Source organism: Desmodus rotundus, chromosome 7, assembly GCF_022682495.2.
Source record: "Desmodus rotundus isolate HL8 chromosome 7, HLdesRot8A.1, whole genome shotgun sequence".
Classification (NCBI taxonomy): domain Eukaryota; kingdom Metazoa; phylum Chordata; class Mammalia; order Chiroptera; family Phyllostomidae; genus Desmodus; species Desmodus rotundus.
This window is the reverse complement of record NC_071393.1, coordinates 128,585,102-128,600,564: the sequence shown is the minus strand read 5'-3', so window position 1 is coordinate 128,600,564 and position 15,463 is coordinate 128,585,102. Positions and strand designations below refer to the sequence as shown.

The 15,463-nt window shown below is 50.0% G+C and overlaps 1 protein-coding gene across 2 annotated transcripts in view; it reads left to right on the top strand.

Moving 5' to 3' along the window:
• The first annotated feature begins 452 nt into the window (after positions 1-452).
• The window catches only part of FBLN5 (fibulin 5), a 73,960-nt gene continuing 58,949 nt past the window's right edge, over positions 453-15,463 (top strand). Inside the window, exons 1-4 of one of the 2 annotated variants that reach the window (XM_024567786.4) lie at positions 453-1,094; positions 4,979-5,033; positions 6,205-6,256; positions 8,790-9,047. In XM_024567786.4, the coding sequence (XP_024423554.1) occupies positions 1,078-1,094; positions 4,979-5,033; positions 6,205-6,256; positions 8,790-9,047 (382 nt within the window). In that variant the 5' untranslated portion in view covers positions 453-1,077. Of the gene's footprint in view, positions 1,095-1,307; positions 1,602-4,978; positions 5,034-6,204; positions 6,257-8,789; positions 9,048-15,463 lie in introns of those variants that run through there. The other variant, XM_024567785.4, reaches the window with a different exon arrangement.

Sequence of the window (15,463 nt, the reverse complement as noted above, 5' to 3'; positions counted from 1 at the left end):
TCAAAGCACCTTTTCTGTTATTAAAATCACTTTCCAGCCAAGGAACGCTTTTTTTTTTTTTAATGAAAAAAGTTTTGTTTTGGTTTTAGCTTTATTGGGATATAATTGACACATAACATTGTGTAAGTTTAAGGTGTGCGACGTGTTGATGGGATCCGTGGACACATTTTAATTAAAGCAAGAACGTGCCCGGGAGGCTCTCGGGCTGACGAAGGGCTGACGGCGGGCGCGGCGCGTCCGGGGAAGGTTTGCATTGCACGAGCTGATGTCTTCAGTTAGCGTCAGCCAGATTCCGTCCTCCACCCCTTCTGGAAAATCGTGAGTTCCTGTCGCTTACTCCAAGCCTCTGCCTCATTGGTTCTGGTTTCCTAATAAATCATAAGACTCGAATCCCTGTCGCGGCGTTTGTCATGAGGTCAAGTTATTGGAGAGGCGGCTAACTTTTCGTGGGTGTCCCAAAGCCAAAGGGTGCTGGGGTGCTGGACCCCCTCCCAGGCCGCGGCCGCGACCGCCCAGCCCGGCGGGGATGTCCTCCCTGGGTGGGAAGTAAAGGGTCAAGAGGCCCTCCCAGCACCCCCCCCCCCCCCGCCCCCCACTCTCCGGCACTTGCCCGCCAATCGCCTCCAGCGGAGATGCCGGGACCCGAGTGCGGCTGCTCGGCCCCGGGGAAAGGGCTCTCCTCCCAGCGCTGAGCACTGGGTCCTGGCAGACGCCCCAAGATTGTTGTGAGCGCTGTAATCTGAACCAGCTGCGTCCAGACTGAGGCCCCATTTGCATTGTTTAACATACTTAGAAAATGAAGTGTTCATTTTTAACATTCCTCCTCCAATTGGTTTAATGCTGAATTACTGAAGAGGGCTAAGCAAAACCAGGTGCTCTCGCTGTGGGCTCTCCAGTGGCTGGGAGGACCCAGGCTCTCCCCTCGTCCTCTGCACGGCTCGCTGTCCCCCCTGGAATAAAATAGCAGCGAGCCCCACGGGCCCAGAAGAGGCCGAAGTTCAGGAACTGCTCCGAGGGTCCCGCGCGACGAGCTCTTTTCCTTCCCCGCTTTGCTTCTCCGGCTCACGCATCTTGGACATGCCAGGATTTAAAAGGTAGGCTTTCCCCTCCGGACTTTTTCCTCCAGGGTCTGGAAACCTTCCCGAAAACCTGATGCGTGGAAAATGGCTATGGACTGATTCAGGCGGTGTCAGGATATTGGCAAAGGCATGCGCTAGTGATGCAATGATATTGTTAATTATAAAAAGCTGCGCCTCTGTAATTTTCATCTTGAAGCCTTCTTTTGGGAGTGGTGTTTTAGAATCCAGTTTCAGAGTCAGCATCCGACAGAGGTCTGCGAAAACCTCAGAGCTGGGTTCCTCTTTCTCTTCGGAAAGGGCAGCAACTTAGTGTGCCGTTTTTCCAAAAATTTATGTATTTTTTCAATCTGGGAGAGCCAGTACTGGTTCCCGAGCAATTATTTTGCTGCATTGGCTATTGGACAAGTGAAGGAGGGGCTGCACATCCCGGGCTGGCTTTGCCCCTTATGTGGGGTCCAGGAAGGGCATGCGACCCAGAAGTCTCAAGCCAATGAAAAGTGGGGACTGCAGACAGAGCTACATGTAAGCAAACATTTTTGCTATTCTTTAAGAAAATTGTAACTCCAGGCAAGGAATCCTCAAACTGTGAAGAACTCTATCTAGATTGTATCTGCCCAGTCTATACTGAGCACTGTCTTGAAAACGTAGCTGCTTTAGACAGATCGTGTGTGGGCACATATGCTGAAAACCAAGCGGTGGTAGTGTCATCCTGGATTGGGGACACATAGCCCTGAGATTCTGCTGGTCTCTCTGGCTTTCCCCACAGTAGCTGGGGTGGTGCACAAGGTGGGGGGACCCACCTGTTTTCCAAAGTCCCAGGGACCAGTTAGGAGCACCAGAGGCTTCCTAGTACTCCTATAGTTAGTTAAGTTTTTGTACTTTGCTAGAGTTTTTCATGACAAGGTGCAATTGTTTCTGACGAGGGAGAGCGGCATGCCTGGGCATTACTTCAGTTTTTAGAAAACCTTCTTAGTTCGCCTAGAGCTGACCTGGCCCCCAGGACCCAGCTGTGGCTTTTTAGGGGGCTGGGCTGGAGGCTGGCCTTCACAGAGGGGACCTGTCTCGGGACCTGTGTCAGGACCGCTCTCCCGCCAAAGGGAACAGGAGAGTCAGGAGTAGGGGGAGCAATGGGGTGAGCGTGCCTTTTCCACTAGCTCTTGAAGTCCATGGCATTCTGGCTACCTGTTCAGTCTCCAACATAAACGAGACAGGGTTTTATAACCAACCAAAAGAAAACCTCATGTGAAGAGACAGGAAAACATTGAAATTCATAATATACAGCCTGGAACATAACCTTGTTATTGTTCTTTCATTCCTTCCAGATATAAATCTGGCTGTCGCAAATATCACAAAGCCCTGGGATTTGGCTCTGTGCTTTATAAGGTCAGAGCCGTCTCCAGCGCCGTAGAACTTTGGCTCATGCACACGCTCAGATGAAATAAAAACTTGTGGGTGCTCAGGGTCTTTAGTCTTTGGATTGGAGACTAGATGAAGGAAGTGGGCTTACATCTTCAGCGCCACATCAGGCTTCTGTTCCCTCTGGATGCCACCTTAATCCCAGGGTACTTAATTTGGGTCCTTGGGTTCCAAGTACCCAAAGCTGTTGATTCAGATGAGCCTTGTTTCATGAACTGGGTGGCTTTGTAGTCTACTGACCACTCTTGTTATGAAAGGAGGGATTATGCAGTGGAGATTTATTTGACAGGAACATGTCACTGAATCTAACTAGGTCCTATGTCCCACTGCTCTGCTGAAGAAGCCTTCAAGATCACCTCCTCCAGGAAGCCTTCCCTGACCTTCCTTTCCCTAACTTCCAGCCTGGCTCTCATGGCACTCAATGGGTATTTCTGTCAGTGTCCTAACCAAAGTGTGTAGATGTTACTGATTCATGTACCTCCCCAACCAGCTCTCCAGGGCAGGGATTGGGTCCTAGTTTTGTAGCTCTTCTGCCTAAGGTCCACACCTGCAAGTAGTTGCTCAATAAATCCCTGTTGAACTGGATAATAAAAGCACCAAATAAAGCTCTATATTTGCATAGATTTTGTTTTTTACCATCTTAGCCATTTTAAGTGTCCAATTCAGTAGTGTTAACATTCACATTGTTGTGCAACCAACCTCCAGAACTTTCATCTTGCAAAACTAAAACTCTATTTCCATTAAACTTCCTAGTCTCTCCTTCTTCCAGCCCCTGACAGCCAGCATCCTACTCTCTGTCTCTATGATTTGGGTGGCTATAGGTGCCTCCTGTAGGTGGAACCCTACAGTATTTGACTTTTAGTGACTGGCTTATTTCACTGAGCACGATGTTTTCAAGGTCCATCCAGTTTGTAGCACATATCAGAATTTCCTTCCTTTTTAAGGTTGCGTAACATCTCATTGCATGTAGATTCCACATTTTGTTCATCTGTTCATCGATCAATGAATGAAAGGTTGCTTTCACCTTTCGGCTGTTGTGAATAATGCTGCGATGAACAAGGGTACATATGTATCTCTTTGAGACCCTGTTTTTTAATTCTTTTGTGTATATACCCAGAATTGGATTACTGGATCATTTGGTAGTTCTATTTTTTTTTTTAAGATTTTTATTTATTTATCTTTCGAGAGACAGGAAGGGAGGGAGAAAGAGAGGGAAAGAAACATCGATGTGTGGTTGCCTCTCACATGCCCCCTACTGGGGACCTGACCCACAACCCAAGCATGTGCCCTGACTGAGAATCGAATCGATGACCCTCTGGTTCACAGGCTGGCACTCAATCCACTGAGCCATGCCAGCCAGGGTTAGTAATTCTATTTTTCATTTTTTTTTAGACACTGTCAATCTGTTTTCCACAGCAGCTACACCATGTTACATTCCCACCAACAGTGCTCCAAGGTTCTAATTTCTCCCGGCCTCGTCAACATTTGCTGTTTTCTGCTCTTTTGATTGTAGCCATCCTGATGGGTGTGAGAGGGTACCGATGTTGTATTTCTTTTTATAAGATTTTATTTATTTACTTTTAGAGAGAGGAGAAGGGAGGGAGAAAGAGAGGGGGAGAAACATCAATGTGAGTACCTCACTTGGTTGCCTCTCACACTCCCCCACTGGGGGCTTGGCCTACAACCCAGGCATGTGCCCTGACTGGGAGTTGAACCAGTGACCTCTCTGTTCACAGGCTGGCATTCGATCCACTGAGCCACACCAGCCAGGGCCCAATGTTTTATTTTTAAAGCATATTGGCAACTACAATTTTTGGCGGGGAAGAAGCTTGTGTGGTCAAAGGGTAGGAATCTCGGGCTCAGAGAGATTTGGTGGCTTGTGAATGTCGGAGTTGGCCTGACTCCCGATTTCATGACACCCCCTAAGTTTTCCCGCTGTGCTTCTTCTCCTGTTACCCAGGTCCCCTCCTCCCCTTCTCCCACAGGGCCAGCGTGAAATGTGCTGTGGGATTGGGTGACTTTCTTGTGACACCTTCCTTCCGTGGGATCCACTTTTCCTTTCCTTTCATCATTGGAGGGCATGCTGGCTCCTTCCGTCTGTCACCATTTCTTAATAAACGTGTTTGAAACGCGGGCCCATCTGTCTGTAAGCAGTGTGATCAGAGCAATTGGCTGATACATTGTTAATACCACAGCAGTGGGTTTTAGGTTTGTTCTCTGAAGTAGCAAAGCCTTTGTAGAAAAAAGGCCATCTAGCAGATTATCCCAACGTATGAAACCAGTAGAAGAGGCCCATTCTGTGTGGGATGGTTGGGGTATCCAGGGTCCTCCTTGGTCACTCCAGAGTCCCCCCTCACCCCCCGCCATAAGCACAAGGTGACATCACCATTGCAAATGCACAGCAGCATGAGATCCGCGTTCACCCTCAGACCTGGACCCAGGAAGCATCTCGGGCACTTACGTCGACTTTTTGCTCTCCACAGGTTACTCACTGTCACCATTCTCGCGTTCTGTCTTCCAAGGCCTGGGAACGCACAGGTAAGCTTTTAGTTCTGTCGATGACCTGGAAGCGTGTTACAAATTGGGATGTCTGGCTGTGCCCTTTGGACTCCTAGGCTTGGCGGGGGCTTTATGGTTTACCTAAGTCAAGCTCTTCCTTATACAGAGATTGCAGCCGAGACTTGACCCAGGTGATGTAGTTCAGAATTGGCGCAGCTGGGACCTTGGTGCCCTGACTCCCAATCCAAGACTTTCATCATTGGAGCATCCCCCTTCATCTGTGTCCCTGTGGGGGGTGTCTTGACTTAAATGTTAACTCAGATGTGCCCTGCAGTTTCTGGGCAGCAGTGCCCCTGTGCATCTGCACTTGGCACTAGCTGCTGAGCCAGGGCTGGCATCCAGCTCTCCTGGTTTCCTGAGCTTTACGGCACAGCCTCCTGGCTCATCCACTCTGTTTCTTTTGCTGCAAGGCTCTGAGACACCTGAACCTGCTCCCAGAAATGTAGGCTAAATCCCTCAGCTCAGGGAAGCTGAACTGCTGACGCCTTCCTCCTCCAAAACGGCAGGCTCCGGGGGCTTCCCAAAAGGCCCACTGACTGTCGATTTTCTAAATGCAGAAACTTGTAACTCATGTTGTACGTGAAGCCTACAACCCTTGGGGACCCTTGGAGATCTATTTTTGGCTGTGTCCTTGGGGAATTGTCTTGCTGAGTTTGAAATGGAGGAATTTCCCCAAACCTACTTTTCTTAGAAAACAGACTGCATCCCTGAGTAGCTTTTATTTTATGTGCAGACTTCAGAATCAGGGAGAGGAGTTCCTAGGGTACAAAGAACTCCTACTGGGCGCTGAGAAGGGGAGGCTGAATAGCACCCAAAGAAAGCGATTGCAGATGGACACAGGACATGCCTTATCAGATGGGTCAGATGCGATCATCGCGCTTCATGACTAGAGCATGAAACAACCCCAAAACCATCTCCTCAAAATGGGGCTTTTGTAGCAACGGTGCAGGGACTTAAAAAGTAAAGCTACGTGTGAAATGAGTGTGCACAAAAAGGACAAGTAGGGGTTGTAACACAGGTGCTGGTGTTACGGATGTTTTATTTTCTTTATTTGCTGAGCTTTCTGTGATGCCATTATAATGCTCTCACAGTTAAACAAGAATATGTCAGTAAAATGACCCCGCCTCCTCCTTCTCTCTCCTTCCTGCAGCAGCAATGCACTAACGGTTTTGACCTGGACCGCCAGTCAGGACGGTGTTTAGGTAAGAGGCCACGGAAGACCCTCTGTGGGGACGGGCTCAGGGGGCGGGGAGGACAGTCAGTGGCAGCCCCAGTGCAGGGCTGTGTCTTCCTTAGCCACTGTCCAATATCGCTGAGTCTGTATGAGCCTTGCCCATGGAAGAAAACAGTGGCACCCTTTCATCCATCACCTTCTCTGTTCCCGTCGTCACCTGTCCCCTTCACCGGGGTAAGCCCTGGGAGGGGGCAAAGATGGGTAAGCATTGATCCCTGACCCCAAGGAGCTCTCCATCTGCATTAGTGTATGCAGGCTGCCATAATCAATGGTCACCGACGTAGCAGCTTAAATAGCACAAATGTATTATCTCACTGGTTGGGCGGTCGAAAGTTCCCAGAGGTCTAACCCAGCTGATCCCAAGGGGCCAGCAGGGCTTTCTTCTGTTCTGGACACTCTCTGGGGGAGAATCCATGTCCTTGTTCATATGTATTGTTGGCAAAATTGAGTTTCTTTCTTTCTGTAAATTGAGATATAATCAACATGTGACATTTTGTAAGTTTAAAGTGTCCAACATACTCATTTGATATACTTATCTATTGAAATATGATTTTCACCACAGCTTTTGCTGGCACCTCCATCACATAACATAATGCTCCCTCCTTTTCTGTGATGAGAACACTTAAGATCTACTCTCTCCACGATTTCCAAGTACATAACACAGCACCATCCGCTGTGACGCCGGTGCTGTGCATTCCATCCCCAGAGCTTGCTCATAGCTTAGCTGGAAATTTCTACCCTTCTACCAGCCTCTCCCAATTTCCTCCAGCCCCCAGCATCCGCCGTTCTACTTGCCATTTTCATAAGTTTGGCTTTCTGAGGTTCCACATATAAACGAGATTATGCAGTATTTGTCTTTCTCTGTCTGACTTGTCTCACTTGGCACGGTACCTCCAAGATCCACCCGTGTCATTGCAAATGGCAGCATTTCTTTCTTGTGTGCCTGGAATAATATCCCACTACGTGAGTGTCATCTCTTCTTTACCCATCCACTCGCCCCTAGACGGGCACATGGGTTGTTTCCGTGCCTTCACAGCTACTGTGGATAATGCTGCGATGAACACAGGGGTGCAGATGTCTCTCTGAGACCCTGTTTTCATTTCCCTTGGATGTACACCCAGAAGTGGGATCGCTGGATTATATGATAGTTCTGTTTTTTAAAAATTTAATCTTTTATTGTGTTTTTTCCCTACTACCATTTAGTCCCCTTCTACCTCCCTTCCCCCAGCAACCATCACACTGTTGTCCATGTCCATGAGTCCTTTTTCCTTTTTGCTCAATCCCTCCACGCCCTAACTCCCCCGCTACTAGCTGTCATCTGTTCTCCATCTACGAGTCTCTCTCTGCTTTGCTTGTTAGTTCAGTTTGTTCATTAGATTCCACATGTGAGTGAAGTCATATGGTACTTGTCTTTCTCTGACTGGCTTACTTCACTTAGCATAATGTTCTCCAGGTCCATCCACACTGTTGCAAAGGGTAAAAATTTTTTTCTTTTTTATGGCCAACTATAATTCCTCCCAGCGCACCAGTTTCATGGATGAGTTCAGGCTGACAGCTACTGAATGGGGCATTCTGAGCCCCCACTTCTCCTTTCCCAAGGTGGGAGCTGGTGAGAGGTTCCCAGGTGAGATGGCCAGATGAGCAGTCAGCATCCTGGCATCCCCGCCAGCCTCCTGTCCCATGTGGAGCAGCCCCTGAGGCTGATGGGAGGGCCCGGTGTGTGACGGGAGGCTGACGGTGGGAGGAGCAGGTCAGCTGCCCTTCTCAGGCTGGGGCCAGAGTTCAGGCTACCCCTGCCCCAGGCCAGGGAGGCTGGTGTTCTAGAAGGCCCACCTCCCCTTCCAGGCAGAACAGGCGGAGCACCAGCCTGGCTGGCAGTGCTCCCAGCTTGCTGGCACAGTGTGAGCTGACTTCCAAGTGGGGCTCTACTTTCTTAACTAGGAACAAGCTCTCAGCCAAGCCTTGTCTTGGAGCAAGAGACTTTCTCCCTGTCTAGCTGTTATTTGGAGCGTAAATGGTTCCCAGGTCGACCCCAGGGTTTCCTGAGTATCCTGTGGGTACAGAAGCGTATCTGAGATGCTGCCCCCGCAGATAAACACTCTTTATTTTAATAGTTATATGTTTATTTTTACTGTTACCTTCTATTTATGCTAACAGATAGTGTTCTTCATTTGCTATAGTCATGTAAAATTTAAAATAAATACATTTACTTGAGTTTCAAATGCGGCCTCATGCTTTAAAAAGTACCAAGCACCTGATAATACAGGTGTTTGTGGGCAAGGCCAAGATCCTGGTGGCGGCATTCAGTGGACGACGTTTGGGGGACATTGGTCATCTTGACTCAACGTGACGAACCTGTGGTACACTTGTCGGCGATGAGCTGGGCGCTGTTTGGGAGCAGATGTGGGTAGAGTGTTTTGGGGTCCTTCTGTTTAACTAAGCCCCCCCCGCACAGTGTGGCCAGGGGGCCGCTCACGCCCGTCTTGTCTGTGGCCTTGCAGATGTCGATGAGTGCCGGACCATCCCCGAGGCCTGCCGAGGAGATATGATGTGTGTTAACCAAAACGGCGGGTACCTGTGCATCCCCCGAACAAACCCGGTGTACCGAGGGCCCTACTTGAACCCCTACTCGAACTCCTACTCAGGTCCTTACCCAGCAGCAGCTGCCCCACCGCTACCAGCTCCAAACTACCCCACGATTTCGAGGCCTCCCATCTGCCGCTTTGGATTCCAGATGGATGAAGGCAACCAGTGTGTGGGTGAGTTGCCCAGTGTCCTGAGCTTCCTGTCCACTGTGCTCTGCTGAAGGCCACGTCCTCGCCCCGTAGGTCCACCCCGATGGGTCATTAGCCGCCCTTCAACGCACCTGTGAAACAATGACTTACTTTTGACATAGATTTTTTGCTCTTCATAGCCTGTGTCTCTGGGCGCCCTCCCACCTTAGGAGGAGTTGGGTTTAGTGGGTCACAACAGTTCTCCAGGAAGCCGATCTGTTTTTCCTTTATTTTCATCTGTCTATCTATTGTCTATCTGTCTATCTTTCACCCATCCATCCACCCATCCATCTGTCTTTCTATCCTATCTATCACCTATCTGTTTAAAGACCAAGCTCATAGTTTCCCTATTCAATGACAAATGCCACTGCCCATACTTAGTGAGCAAATCACAGAATGAGATCGAGAAAGGACCAGCGCTTTCTTTTCAACACCACCCCTCAGCCCTGAATGGGATGTGTGCTCCTGAAATAAAAGAAGCTGTGAGGGCCAAGACCACTGTTCTGGAAAGAGAGTGGTTCCCTGAGTGGGCACCAAGCCCTTTTGGCCAGAAGGAGCCTTGCTGACGGGAGCTCATAGCAAGAGGGGCTCCCTGGGGTGAGAGAGTTTGCCATGAATCCCAAAGGAGTCAGTGAGTGGCGTGACAGGGGCCCTGGGGAGCTTGGTGTTCTGGTGGCCAGCGTGGCCTTGGCGGAGGGTTACCTGGACTCCCCCCGACACCCAGTCACTTGACTATGGTCGGACCAAACCTCTGTATCTGCCTCCAGCTTTGGGAGACGGTCTAGCATGATGATGGCTCCCAACTTTTGTGATCATGTGACTCAGGTACCAAGTTTTTTTGTCCCTGGACCCCCACTATATGCAATGTATAAATTACATACATATCCTGTTACACTAATATGGTTTGAGGAGCATAAAGCATACATAAGAAATGGAAAAATTTAAAGGATATGGTAAAACGAATGTGAATTGAAGTTCTAGTATTTCCTTCTTTTACCCTAGAAGTTTAGGAGAATGTCCCCAGTCCATTTAGTGAGATATTTTTTGGTTCCATTTCAGGGCTCTGGAGTGTTGAGCAGGAACCAACTGTTAGACACTGTGTAGTTATTTTGTAATGTCTTTTGTATGTTCATGCAAATGAGCATGCATTTATATTTGAATGCATGCAAATAATATGCCACCAAGTGTCCTTCAGAGCTACAAGGGAACATTGGATGCACCTGAACCCAAACGTCTCCATTCTTACTGGTCTCGAGAGGTGGGGTGTGGGGGGAAGGGAGGAGGGAAGGGGTGAGATGGTTGAAGGTCACTTTGAATGTAAATGACCGTGCAAAGGGAAAGAGTGTGGGACCCAAAGCTTCATGGCCTGAAGCTTTGGTGGGGAAGAGAAGAACACTCTTTCTTGTAACAAGCAGCAGAGCAATAGACACCGTGACTGGAAGAGACCTTACATGTTGCCTTCAGTGTCTCCCTTCTGTAGGAAAGGGGATGTGGACTGCAGTGGGTTAGATAAGTGCAGAGGTGGATGGGGGTCTGCTCCCCTGACAACCAGTCTGCATTCTCCTAATTCGACCATACAGCCGCTTGCATCTGTAGAGAGATATGACCTCAAAAGCAAATGCAGAGAAAGCAGGGTGGGGGTGGGGGTGCAGCTCTTCCAGGAGCTCCTGCGTGGCCAGACAGGCCCAGTGACCTGTGCGCCTCTTGACGTGGAGAAGGGGGATAATGGCTATTCGAGGCCCTCCAGGTTTGCGGGCGGGGCTGCTCCATCTGATGTCTTGGGCCGACTCCCAGGCCCCGCTGGCACAGCAGCTGGGAAGGGCCACAGGGCTCTCTGAGCACCCCCCTGTCTCCCACGGACCTCTTTCCAGGACCCCAGTGCCTTTGAGAATAAGGACACGGCTGGGAAAGCTATTCGCCTCCTGGTCCCTGAGACAGTGCGCAGTGTTACGGCTCTGACCCTGTCACACGGGAGATGGGGGGCCTTCATAATGGCCCTTTTGTAAGAAAAACACAATCTGGGAACCCTAGTGAGGACTGGCACTGGGCCCGTCCGTTTCCAGAAAGTTCAGCATTATGCATTCATAAGTCTGGAGTTCCTTCTAACTTCCCTTCACTCCACCCGACGGTTTCCTGATTTACAGAGGGTCCTTCTGGGCTTTGAAAGAGGTGGCCTCATGGGGAGGGGTCAAGAGAGGGGGCAGGGAAGGGAGTTTCTCTTTCCAACACTATCTCCTCCAGGAAGAGAGATGAGAGAGGTGGGCCTGGGAACAGGCCACTGGGGAGCAAGGCACGTGGGCGATGGACAGGGGGAAGGACCAACGAGGGGACATTGTTGTCACTGCTCGGAGAAGGAGCACATTGGTGTTTCCCAGAATGTAGGTCCAATCCTACGGAGGAAGCATGGAATGAACTGCAGGCAACTGGGGAGAACTGGGACGTGTTTCTGAAACTTTGATGTTCTAAGAGAGGCAGACCACATCTCCAAATGGGTCTCCTCCCCCTCCTCCTCAAAATAAGAAACAACAAACAACAGTCACAGCAGCGGCAGCAGTAATAGTAGCAAACTCTTACAGAGCGCTGTGTGCCCGGATCTGCACAGGAACGAACACGGTTAATCCTTACGGCAACCCTGCGAGGCAGGACTGCTATCATTCCTACTGTGTGATGATGACCCAGAGCACAGAGAGCTCAGGAAACCGTGGGAGCTCACACAGGATAATGGGGCCAAGCCAGGATTTGAACCCCTTCAGGCTCTGGGTGAAGAGATTGAGGTGCAGTGAGGGAAAGGTGTGCCCAGAGCCTCTCAGAGAGTCAGTAACCGGAGCCACGATTAAACACTGGGACCTTCCTTTTGAAAAGTCTTTTTGGTAATTAACGTTTGTGTTCTGCAAAGCTCTGACCCCTGACAAAAGCAGAACAACGCAGGGAACTCGTAGCTGCCGTCACCCAGCTTCAGCAATAAGCGGCGTAGACCGGTCTCTTTCCTGCATCCCCCTCACTTTATGGGTTTCTTTAAAGCAAATCCCAGGAGTCATATAATCTCATCCTGAACTCCTGCAAAATGTATCTCCCAGAGATAAAGTTCCTTCTTAACAAATACACACAATACTGTCATCAAACCGACAAAAGTCAGCGAGACCTGGGGAGTGTCCGACTTCCTTGGATGCCGCGTAAATGCCTGTGTCTGTTGGCTGGTTTGAATCAGATCCGAACGTTACATTTGGCTGACAACCCTCTGCAGTCCCAGTCCTTGTGTTTCCTTTGCCACTTCCCTGTTGAAGGGTCTGAGCTGTTTGTCCTGTAAAATCGCCTGTGTTGGGGGTTTAGCCCATAGCACCCTTGCGGTGGTATTTCACATGTCCCTTCCTCCCTCTGTCTTCCTGCAAACAGGTACGAGTTCGATCTAGAGACTTCATCCAACTCAGGTCCAATTTTTTTGGCAAACTGCCTCCTAGGGAGCGCCGTTGTTCCTTCGTTCCTTCCATGGCCTGCTTTCTTCTCCCAAGTCTCTGGAAGTCTGTATGAGTTTGCAAAAGCAAGCAGGCATCCCTTTCACTGTGGTTAACTGTTTCTGAGTTTTGGGCCCCTTTCAAGGAAGCAGTTTCCTCCCTTGTGCCCAAATTAGACTATGCCCTGTTTCTGTGGGTCAGGCAGGGCCGGCTCCTCACCTTGGCACCCGGGTCCCTGGGGCCTCTGACCTTCCTTCTCCCCATCTCTGATTTGGGCTCCTCTTTGAAGGTGGCTAGACCCTGCTCCTGCTGGAACAAATTTCGGTTTGCGTCCATAAGCCCCTAGATGTAAATCTGGACCACTCGGGACACTTGCAGGCAGAGTGAAGAGTGACCCAGGAGCCAAGAAAGTTTTGTGTCATTTAGAAAACTGGGCTCTGGCCTGGTGGCTCATTTGGTTGGAGCGTTGTCCCGTACACCAAAATGTTATGGGTTCGATTCCTGGTCAGGGCACATACCTAGGTTGCAGGTTTGATTCCTGGTCAGGGTATATATAGAAGGCAACAGATCAATGCTTCTTTTTCTTCCTTTCTCTCTAAAACCAATACGCATATCCTTGGGTAAGGATTAAAAAAAAGAAAGAAAACTGGCATCTTGGCTTGGGGGTGCTCAGCACCAGGGCCACCTCTACGAGGGTGGTGGGACTCACATCTAGTTAGAATGTTTCCCCTGAATCTTGGACCCCTAGGAGATCTGGAGACCAGCTTCTTGGGATGGAGAGCCAGAAGGACATGGTTAATTGGCAAGGAAGAAAGGGCTGCCAGAAGGAAGCCTTACGTACGTAGAAAACAACCAAGACCCAGACAAAAGGCAAAATTGAACACGTACAAAGAGTTCTGAGTTGGCCCGAAGACATCTTGGGGACAGGGTGGTGTGGGACTGGTTAACGGTGTTGGTGCTGAAGGCTCAGCGAGAGGGGTGAGCTGCACTGAGGGGTTGGGGCATCCTGGATTCGAACCCTCATTCAGGAACCTGCCTGTCACAACTCACTGCCTCAGAGGCTCCTGGTGCAGGTCCCCGAATGTAGATGCCACTTGCTTCTGAGTGTTCATCTCCTCTGGGGCTCAACTGGTCACCTCTCTGGGTGGGCATTCTTAGTTCTGCCTTTGCTAATCAACTTGGCAATGGCAAATTTAGGGACTCCACCAATCACTAATGTTTGTGGCTCAGCAAGCAGCTATTTATTAGAGCCACGCTACCCTGGGGACTGCAGAAATTCTTCTGGCCACTTGTGATAGAGCAGTACCGGTACTCTCCTGGCTCAGGTTTCTCCTTGATCAAAGCTCCTGAGCAGCAGAGAGCAACACATATGGATCCTTTTGGAAGACGGATGGTTGTTGGCCTGAGGTTTTCTCTTGAGTTATTTTTCCTGAAAGCCAGCCAGTATTTACTCAACCAATGTATGTAGAGAACTTCGTCGGTGCCAGGTTCTGGCCTAGGCGCAGAGGGGGCATGGAGTCCGGGCACAGCCGCGGGGCTCTCTCCAGAGTTTACCGGCAAGGAAGGGAGATTAGGCATGAAGCGAGCAGCTGGAACACCAGGAGGCGTCGGAGAGGTTCCTGAGAAGGCGAGGTGTGGAGGAGTGGTGAGGGCTGGGACTCAGGAGTCAGACAGGTCTCGGTTTTCACCTTGGTTTGGCTGCTTCTGAGCTGTGAGAACTGGGTCTCCGTCTTCTCATCTGGGCAATGGGTATAACGATGCCTACCTCACAGATAGCACGTGGAAATGCCTTGTCTAGGGTCTGCATGGAGTATCACGCAGTAAATATTGAAGGGGAAAGATTCGGGGAGGAGACAGCCAGGGTTTAGTGATGACGACCCAGGGAGAGATTCGTGGAGTCTGAAAATGTACTGGAGGCCTAACTCTTTTTTTCTTTTTTAAAGATTGTATTCATTTCTATTTTAGAGAGCGGGAAAGGGAGGGAGAGAAACATCGATGTGATGTGAGATACATCAATCCCTTGCCTCTCATAGGCGCCCTGACTGGGGGTTGAACCCGAAACCCAGTCATGTGCCCTGACCGGGAATCAAACCAGCGACCTTCTGCTTTGCAGGATGATGCCCAAACCCCCAAGCCACGCTGCTGAGGGCTGGAGGCCGACTTCTTTAAAACTTTTAAAATGACCTAAAACTGAACTTGGCACACACCCACCTTGCAGGGCTTTGCCCAGGTCAGCCCTTTACAGAAACGTCAGTCAGATTCTGCTTTGAAATACCAGCAAGTCCTGGGTTTATTTAAACTGTGAAAACAGTGGGAAGTGGTCCCGAGGTGGCATTTGTTCCCAGCACATAACACAAAGGCAGGACACTTAGAAACCTCATTCAGCCCTGACCTCACAGGCTCCGCAGGCTTCCCTTCTGACTTTTTATATAGGCCTGGGCTGTAACTTGAAACCCAGTCCTCAGGAAAATGCAGGAAGTTCCGGCCACTGGGATCTTTGGCTGCTGAGGGCTGTGGTACCAGGAAGGCCTGGGAGGAGGTGGCCCAGGACTGCGGCTTGGGCCCCACAGTTGGGTTCACTTAGGAGCCCTTTGAACTGGGCCTAAGCAAGCTTGTTCAAGTGCACCCCACTTCTTGGGTTGCCCCTCTTGCTTCAGGTCTTTTCCAATCCGTGGCTGGGAGGGTGAGCAAGCAGCACAGCCTCTCTGCACCTCAGTTTTTCCATCTGTGCACGGGGGTCACAGGACCAGCCTCCGTCCGTAGGATAGTGGTGAGAACGGAAGGGGATAGATAATGCCTGTAAAACTGCTGGGTGTGGAGGCTGGCTCGAGTGTGGGGGGACCAGTTATAGTTACTGTAGTTCTGTTTTCTTCCTGTCGGGTCTCACCACCCGTCACAGATTCTCCCCCGGCCAACCCCTGGCCATGTTATTCTGTTAGCGTTTGTTTT